Raw genomic sequence first — 9,719 nt, forward strand, 5'->3', positions numbered from 1 at the left:
AATTGAAAAAGTACTACATTTGAAAATAACCTCACAGCGTGTTGCAATGCGACGCGTTGTGAGCTTGTAGATTGTCCTCTTCCTCCGTCCTCTTTCTCTCCCATTGCTGCACAGCAGCTATAATCGGGATTGTTATTGAAGCTATTTTATGACCATAGTGAGTGAGATAAGAACACCAGGGTGCAGCTCAACAGCTCTAAAACACTTTATATCCATTTCAGAGAGCAAGGGAGAGTTGAGACTTTCATTTCCAACATGAAAAATGTCCATTATTTGAAAGGAAGCGCTAGCTGCTCTTACAGTGAAAAATGGGACAAGACAAAACTAATGCATTTAATGACCCAATCTGCTGTATTTTAGAGTTGTGAACCAGATAATGTCACCATTTGTTATTTGAAATTTCCAACTGCCTTAAGGCTACAGTATGAACATCAGATCCCCACCCCCAAAATGAATACTTTAGAGATATATTTGCACAGTGTGTAAACCCTTCACACAACTCTGTTGTTAAGTCTGGATCCTCTATAATATATTGTAGAGATATTAACCACTTGAACCCCAGCATCCATATTCTGGGGGGAACATTGTGAGCTTGTAGATCGGCTATTTTTGGAGAAGAGATTTGGTGTGGAGGGGAAGAAGTGGTCCAAGTATGGTTGTGACTTAGGTCCGTTTTGACTAAGAATAGAGGGTTTAAGTGGTTAAATCCCGGACAAGCCCCCATTGTGTTATGACACGGGACTAGGGGTGGCAGGGAACATAGCAATTTGTATTTATTAAATAATCCAAAACAAATGAACAAATAACGGCTGAACAGATGAGGTGTGGACATCAGTAAAGTCAGTAGTGTAATGTGTGTATGCATTGTGTAGTGTGGGTGAGAGTGTTGCATGTATTAACGTAAATGTTGGAAAAGATGTACATGTGGGTGACCTGCCAAAGGACTGGGAAGACATGCTTTTAAAGGAGCGTGAGCACTGAGCACCCAGGCCCAGGTGCTCCCCGATTTCACTGATCACTGCCATCACACTGCTCCCCAAGTCCTATAGAGCGTGCCAACGCGTCGTCACCACGGGGGGGCGTGGCATAGTAGCGCAGACATGTTTGTTTTGGCCAATGTTACGTCAACCTGGTTTATACCCCTCAAAGATGTCCGCTGCTACCAAAAGACACTTGTTGACACCGCCTTCAGGATTTTTGGCACGCTCTATACTGTAGGAACAAATGAGAAAACATAGCTGAGAAGGGCAAAGCAAATACACAACTCATAACCAAACACAGAACCTAAGAGTGAAACCCAAAAGGTCACATAACTAATAAGCAGGGAACGGTCACAGATTGCATTTTGCAACAGCACCTTTCACCATGATTGCTGTGTGTGGCCTTTCTATTTCAGGCCTTGAATGAGCTGTCGGAGAGAGAAGAGCCACCCGCCTTCGGCGCAGAGGAAGACATGGGCACTGGGAGCCTACACAGGTACAAAAGAAAAGCCTTTTAAGAGGCAGTTTAGAGGTCATTCATTGTACGATCAATCTGCTTTGCAAAATGAGGCTTATTGGTGTCAACAGCGAACAAACCCGGGGGGGCGGCTGGACAGAAGTTTAGACTTTCTTTACCCTGCATTGAGAAAGCAAAGTAGAGGAAATCTCTGTAGAATAGTTTTTGTTTTTGTGCTCCAGTGTGGAGACATATACCACAGACACCTCCAGTCCTGTTGATCTTGTTGCTTTGTGTGTGTGTGTGTGTGTGTGTGTGTGTGTGTGTGTGTGTCCGTACCCCCCTTAGAGCCAAGTCTGTGTGCTCCATGAGCGACTTCCAGCGCTTGATGGACAGCTCGCCATTCCTCCCCGACAAGGATCACCGCGGCGACCGCGGCGTGGACGACGTGACCCCGCCCCTGTCCCCTGACGACCTCAAGTACATCGAGGAGTTTAACAACAAGGGCTGGGACTTCCCCGACTCCGCCCCCTCGGGCCCGCCGGGCCCTTCCCTGGAGGCGTGGTCAGACCGCCCCCCTGAGGCCAGGGGGGCGGACCCCGGCGTTCTCCTCGACTCATTCCAGCCTCCCGTCTGGCTCCTCACTACCAGCGCCACCCTGACCACCAGCACAGTGAGTGGCGCCGAACACTGCCACAGGTCCCCGCTGAGGGGCAACGGAGCCGGGGCCGCCGGCGCGGGGCTGGAGCAGTACGGGGTCCACCTGCTGCACAGCCCCACCAGGACAGGGGCCGCCGTGCGACCCTCTGCCGCGGAGTCGGACTTCCTGTACGCCAAAGGCCACGGCGGAGGCGGGGGAGAGGCCGGAGCCGGTGGTGGGGGGGACGAGGGGTTCAGTGGCGGGAGGTGGCCGTGCGGGCTGCTGGATGCCGGGGCACTGAGGACTCCTCCTACCCAGGCCCCCATCTGCTCCACGGTGGGCTACGCCGCCTCTCTGGACCTGCAGCTGTCCCGGAACCTGAGCGACGACATGAAGGAGGTCGCCTTCTCCGTGAGGAACGCCATCCGCTCTCCGCCGAGCCTCGTGTTGCGGGACACCGCCTGCCAGACCAACGGTTTCACCACGCGGGGCACGCAGACCCTGCAGACCTTCAGCGTGGGCCTCCAGACCGACGTGCTGCGGAACCTGACCAGCAGCCCGCACCGCTGCCTCACCCCGAAGGGCGGGGGCTCCACCCCCATCTCCTCCCCCTCGCGCAGCCTGCGGAAGGTCCAGTACTCCCCCGTGGGGCAGAGCAAGTTCGAGCGGCCCTGTTGCTCTCCCAAGTACGGCTCGCCCAAGCTCCAGCGCAAGCTGTCCACCTCCAGCAAGGCCGACCTCCCCGCGGCCAGCAGGGCGCCCGCGACGCCCACCACCCCCCAGAAGGGCAACAGCGAGTCTGCCTGGGCGCGCTCCACCACCACCCGCGACAGCCCCGTCCACACCACCATCAACGACGGCCTCTCCAGCCTCTTCAACATCATCGACCACACCCCCGTGGCCTACGACCCTTTGCAGAAGTTCACCAAGTCCCCCAGCCGCACTCGCGCCAACCCGCCCGCCACCACCACCACGCAGCCCAGCCCGGCTCACGGGGGCGCCCCCGTCGGCGCTATGGACCCCAAATCTGTCGCGCAGGAGCTCCTGAGGACCGCCCGCGGGCGCTCGCCCAGCCCCGTGCAGCTGATCGTGGAGTTGCAGGGGGAGAAGACGCCGGAGGTGGTGAGCGTGAGGCAGGACCTGTCGGCCCCTCCGGGCTACACGCTGGCCGAGAACGCAGCCCGCATCCTCAACAAGAAGCTGCTGGAGCAGAGCTTCAGAGAGGAGAGGAGGCTGCAGGCTGGGGGACGAGACGCCAGAACACAGGCCGACTCAGACAGAGGACAGTCTGGATGCATGGAGGTAAATATGTACACTCACTGGATTCAAAACTTCAAGCATATGATCTCTGGGTTTATGAGGCGATGACTTTGGATTTTTCCTTGGAATGGGTTGACGACAAACTATGTGTATATATATATATATATATTTATTTGTATATATTTATATGATGAAGCATGTGATGAGGAACCTGCAATGATTAATAAAAACAAAAACAAAAAATAAAGCTAAACGATAAATTAGGTACATACACGATAACGACAATATTCATGTCTTTTTCTCAGATTGAAAGCACTGACTGATGCGATGGTAATGTTAAAAAAAAAAGTATTTCTCAATGTTTCTACTTGGCAGTAATGCTGTACTCTTTGCTTCATTATAGAAACGTCAAGGCTTGTGCTGTATTTTCGTCTTAACTAACTGTCTTGTAGTCAGGACTTCCATCTTTATGCTTGAACTGCTACCTGCTCGCCACTAGGGTCCGGCCGATACCTTGATTTCTGGCACCCGATAACTATAATGATCACTGTTGATTACTCTGTCTAACCCTGTATACTTGCTATTTACAAGTCCCACTATATTCTCAACCAGAGCTCTGTACCACAGATGTATTCTGGAATTTTGCTTGTACAGTAGCTATTGTTTATTATTTGTTCTTGAAAGAGAAGTAAATATAATAATCTTATGAAAACAACCCAAAGTTATCGTGCCAAAATGTAATTTCAAAACCAGCACATAATAACTTGAACAAATCCACTACATCCTCCTTATATAATTATGACTGGGAGAGGCCAATATCGCCTGAGAAATCGGCCAGGCCCTACTCACCACCCCATCCAGCTGAAGTTGAGGAAAAATAAATGATAGATGATGTAAACCAAGTGGGAAATACTGCTGGTTATTTTGTAGATAATGATATTAAGGGGCATAAGCCTTTGATATCTGAAATTTATGCTGCTAACATGTCTAATGTTGTTTGTAGCTTTGATCTTCCCGGAAGGATTTTTAAGGCCCTTAGTTGTTGACCCTGTTTTATATACACTACTAGACAGATAATTGTAATCTGCGATATGTACAGTGAGAGGCATAATCCCTGATATGACGATTGTCTGATACCTACATTAGCAGGAAAGATTTGCTAGCTGCTGTCTCGTGTTCCCTGGTCTTTCCAACAGACAATACAATAGAGTAAAGACAGACAATACAGTGTATATTAGTGTATATTTTGACGTGTGTGTGTGTGTGTGTGTGTGTGTGTGTGTGTGTGTGTGTGTGTGTGTGTGTGTGTGTGTGCGCGTGTGTGTGTGTGCGCGCGCGTGTGTGTGTACGTGCCTGCGTGCGTGTGTCTGTTATTACCATAATAATAATGTAGGTTTTTATATAATAATGTGTCAAATGCTGTTGTTGTTGTTTGCATCGCCCTGAAAACCTCGACACACAGGGAGAGGACATTTGCCAAATAGAATATGAACCTATTGTATTAATCCACTGCATTTTCTGCACATGAATCTATTTTGTACTTGATTTTTTTTTGCCACCAAAATATTTGCATTTTGACGTGTGTTTGTGTGAAGCCAGACAAATCGCAATATGTGTTCAGTGGCGAAGTGGCATAGCCCCACTATGAAAAATCCAGATGGCATCGTCCCCGCATTGATGCCATGCCACAGGCTGCTTGACGGCATGTTGATTAGATGGTCTTATTTGGCCAAATGGAGATAGCATTATAGCAATCTTTATCATTTTTGACACGCATCAACTGCTATATGACATTCAAACTTCCAGAGTTTCACTTTGGGGTTTTCTGGTTGTTAGACTGTTCATGTTCAGGTCTTGAGGAAACATACAGCCTACATGCCCTGTTTCAGTATAGATGGGCTTGGCCATCATGTACATGGCGTATAAATAAGTAAATGTATATTGTATACAGTATTATCCTTGCGTAGACAGCCGCCGATCAGAGATCTCCGCCTTCCGATCATCTGGGGAAATCAAAATTCAAAGCTGGGCCTTGAAACAGAAACAAACCCTATGGCCATTGCTTTGTAAACTAATCCTGATACTGCCCCAATATGAAGGAACACCCTAAAGTCTTTGCATTGGTTCTGCATTGCAGTTTGTTTCTGAATCTCTGATTTTTTCCCCACTCAGTTCTACAATTTACAATTTAGGCATTATCCAGAGCGACTTACAGTAAGCAAGGTAAACACATGCATCAAATGCATAGAGACAGTGTAGTGCCTCAGTAATCTAGGAGGATCATAGGTCAACCAAGAAGCTAGCATCAGCATAAACAGTATAATATAAAAATAATAGTAATACTAATCTGTACATTGAAACTGGCATCTGTCTACATAACATGCTAAATCTAAATTACATTTGACCTTCGCATTAGACTGCATGGTTGTAGACCTACATGGCATTTTGATGTCACCAAACGTATCAGTAGGTGCAGATCTCCGCTACACAAGTTTGTGCTGTCTCTTAGAGAGCATTCTAAGACACACTGGGTAGAAGGCGAATCAGATGACCCCCCCACACATACTCAGATGGCCTGTGTCTCTCCATGGCAGTGTAAACTCCCCTTCAAAGTCATGGTGTTTCTTCCAGGTCCTGCAGCGTGTGCTTTATTGCCAACTTTGTAGTGTTGAAATCAGTTACCTCACTGCCGGGCAGTCAACCTCTCTGCCTTTTGATATGCTAGCCGTATCCTTATCCATACCCTTTCCTCTGTCCTCTGGCCCTGATTTCACTGATTAACATATCCCACTTTCCGTTTTCCTCTACTCCTCTCTCCTCTCTCCTCTTCCCTCTCCCCTCTCCTTTCCCTTCCTCCCCTCCCCTCTCCTCTTATCCTATACCCCTATCCTCTCCTCTGGTCTGGGCTCTATCTCTCCCTCCCTGCTTATCTTCTGTGTTCCGATCTAGAACCACACTGTCATACTAACAGCTCCTTGGGGACTCTAACCGCTTGTCTCCGTGATGTAAGTTCCTACTCCTGCTTCTAGTCTGTGTCCTTTGACCTTCCTCAACATGGTGGGTGGGTTTCACAGGCCACAAGGACCCTCCTCCCTCTCTCTCACCTCACCTCACCTCCTCCTCATTGATGCATGCCTCACAGGACAACACGACCCTGACAGTGTGTGAAGCCATCGGAGTGGTGCGACGCTGTGTCATGCATCTGTGTTGTTGTTGTTGTTGTTGCTGTTGTTATTGTTGTCTTTTTGTTTCGATGTCTGCATGCCTCGTTTCCTCTGTATTGATCATTGTTCTCTCAAAGTTCACAACCGCAGCTCACGTGACCCAAAGAGTCGTCAAGAGACTGTATCGGGAATCAATGTCAACGGTCTGTTGATCGGACTGATCGTGGGTGTGGATGGGCGGGGTTTACAAGGAAACAGTGACTTGCTTCATAAATCTAAATGCGCAGCCGGCAAGGTGTTCATGACATGAAACGGTGACTCTTTTGGACACGTTTGACTCTTATAGCCTCACCCTCCTCGGCAGAAGTTGTTTGTTTGTCCTTTCTTGCAAATTACGGCCACCTCTAGAGCATTCAGAGGTGAACATGAACTGCCCCCCAACCCAACCCACCCCTCTCCGTTGTGTTCCTAGCAGGTCCCTCTAGCTCCGTCTCCGCCACCATGCCTGCCAGTGGATGGAGTTTGTCCTAGCCTTCAATTTGTTGCTGCCATGCCTTCTCTCTCTCCTCTTTTTACAGTTTCGCCCCCGCCGTCTCTCCTCCCGCGCACTAACAAGCCCTCAAAACGACTCATTGACGAAGGCGGTCCTCTTAACACATCGGTCATTCCCTGTTCCCTCTCTCACCTCTGTGGGTTTGTGTGTGAGTGTATGTGTATGTGTGTGTGTGATGAGGCTTCTGGTCTCTGCTTTGAGTTAACCCGGGCGGAGGTCCATTGTTGCATGCTGGACCAATGGCCCACAGCATCTACGGAGGAGTGGGTGAGACGAACAGCAATGGCGTTCGTTAGGTCACATTGCTGTTTTCGGTCGGCGCCCAGGTTGTTGACTTTGTGTAGGCGTCAGAGCCGCATGATTGGTGGAGTTCTGTGAGTTGGTGTTATTGTCAAGAACACATGACTTGTGTGTTATCACCCAGGCCACAGAATGGGTCATTTTAATAACCTGGTTAAACATGCTGTGCACATCATGCTTTGGTGGACCCATCACTCCTGTGCATATAGTATTCATTAATTAATTAATTCATTCTTTCTCTGTCTCTCTTTCTCTGTTTCTCTGTTTCTCTGTTTCTCTCTCTCTCTCTCTCTCTCTCTCTCTCTCTCTCTCTCTCTCTCTCTCTCTCTCTCTCTCTCTCTCTCTCTCTCTCTCTCTCTCTCTCTCTCTTTCTTTTTTATTATACATCAGTTCATTTAATGGTAGTTTCACATACCACTTATGATTACGTCCATTTCTCCTCTATGCACTTTATCCGTCTGCTTTGGCTGATCCAGTCATCATATAAGCACAGTGTTTGGCATATCATCTACTGCTGACCCAGTCTGTTCTGTGTGCACTCTATCCATCTTTCTTGACCTGATTTCCTGTCAGTTCATCTGGTTCATCCAGTTCATCATCGCAGACTGTCTGACCAGTGTCTCGTTTCCTTCATCCCTCGGCCGAAATTTAACACCGGGGGGAGAAAAAAAAAAGACTAATTCTGAATCAGGCCAGCATGGTGTGATGTCCTCGTGCGAGCCTGTTGACCCAATCACTCCGTACTCGACATCATTCTGTGTGTGTAGTATGGCAGGAGTGACTAACACAGCAGTGGGTGGTTCTCAAACTTTTTTTGATTTCAAAGAACCCCCATAGCTCTGAGAGAATGCAGTCTCAGTGTTACAGACCTGTAAAGGCCGATGCATACTCCCTCCGACATCGTAAAATCTCGCACAGGCTTTCCGAACTATAGTTCGGAGAGTCAGGAAATCTGGAGGTGCACGGGTTCCGAGAAAAACGTTGCGAGACCGCCCATCAGAATTTGAAAATGACGTCAACTTGTAGTTATACTGTATCACCTCCCTTTAAAAAAAGAAAGGTTGGGACGGGTGTATGTATTGCGCTTAAAGACCAAACCGCACCAATGCAACTAGTCGCAACTCCTTGCAACAAAACAGTTTTAAGGTCAACGCACCAATGCAACTCCTTGCAACTGCCATTGGGGATAATGGTTGCAAGTACTAGTCGCACGTTGCGAGGAGTTGCATGGCGAATCATTGGTGTGGAGTGGGCTTTAGGGTCCATTTGGAAACCCCTCAAGGAACCCAGAGAGGTCCCTAGACCTCACTTTGAGAACCACTGGACTAACGGCATAGCAACAGACTTCAGACACCACTCACAATTTCTCTTTAATCATCATCTCATGAATCCTAATCAATCATGATGCTCATCCTTTTTTGCCCATAGTTCGTTTCTCATGCCTCACAGTGAATTCTCACAGGATGGATTTCAACATCCATTTCTCGAATTCACGTCATTTCTGTTTTTATTTTATTTTATGCAAACGTCTTTTATCCCCCCACTCCTCCCGTCCCCCCGTCCCCGACCCTGTCCCCCGTCCCTCCTCTCTGACGCCCCCCTCTTGTCCTTCGCCTGCCAGGATCTGCCGCGCTCGCCGGTGGCCCCGCCCCTGGACTCCCGCTTCCTGCGGCCGGCGCGCCCCGCCAACCGCCGCCCTCCCTCGCGCTGGGCCGCCCACTCCCCTTCCTCCTCGCCCAAGTGGGGCGACAGCAGCAGCGGGTCCAAAGGGAGAAGGTTCACCTTCCCTCCGCCGGGACACAGCAGCAGCAGCAGCACCATAACCATGCTGGAGGAGGAGCCAGGGGGGCAGGAGCTCGAGTGAAGGCCTTCTCCTCTGCCCTGCTCCTCTTCCTCCTTCCCTCCTCCTTCCTTCCTTCCTTCCTTACTTCCTCCCTCCACCTTCGTGGTCCCAGCATCATCTTACCAGCCCCCCCTCTGCCCGACTCTCCTCTCAGAGACTGAACAGACCCTCAGTACCTCATCAAACTCAAGCCTGATTTATGCTTCGTCACACGACGGTGTCACGCGCCGAAAATCTATATCGTAAAATCGTAGATCGTCTATTTTCGGTTTGCGACGCCATCGCATGACGGGGCATAAATTAGGCTTCACTCTCTCCAGGGGGGAAGGGGGCAGAGCCATAAGAGGGGGAGGGGTTGAGCTCCACCCACAGTAGCACCAGCCGACCAATGAGGAAAAAGAACCCAGAAGTTCCTCTGAGAAGAACCTGGATTGTACTGTTACACCGACAAGTAAAAGAAAAAAAACATTTCCATAAGAGGTGCCTGTAGACAGTTATTCACAGCCCTGTGTGTGTGTGTGT

General features: G+C 49.3%; 1 protein-coding gene across 4 annotated transcripts in view; it reads left to right on the forward strand.

Moving 5' to 3' along the window:
• Positions 1 to 9,358, forward strand: part of mtcl1 (microtubule crosslinking factor 1) — an 82,555-nt gene extending 73,197 nt beyond the window's left edge. For 3 of the 4 annotated variants that reach the window (XM_080440913.1, XM_080440914.1, XM_080440915.1), the window contains 3 exons: positions 1,397 to 1,476; positions 1,786 to 3,379; positions 8,976 to 9,358. In XM_080440913.1, coding sequence (XP_080297039.1) covers positions 1,397 to 1,476; positions 1,786 to 3,379; positions 8,976 to 9,218 — 1,917 coding nt within the window. In that variant the 3' untranslated portion in view covers positions 9,219 to 9,358. Of the gene's footprint in view, positions 1 to 1,396; positions 1,477 to 1,785; positions 3,380 to 3,642; positions 3,668 to 8,975 lie in introns of all 4 variants that reach the window. The other variant, XM_080440916.1, reaches the window with a different exon arrangement.
• Positions 9,359 to 9,719: the final 361 nt, after the last annotated feature.

This window comes from Gymnoscopelus braueri, assembly GCF_963280865.1.
Source record: "Gymnoscopelus braueri genome assembly, chromosome: 10".
Classification (NCBI taxonomy): Eukaryota; Metazoa; Chordata; class Actinopteri; order Myctophiformes; family Myctophidae; genus Gymnoscopelus; species Gymnoscopelus braueri.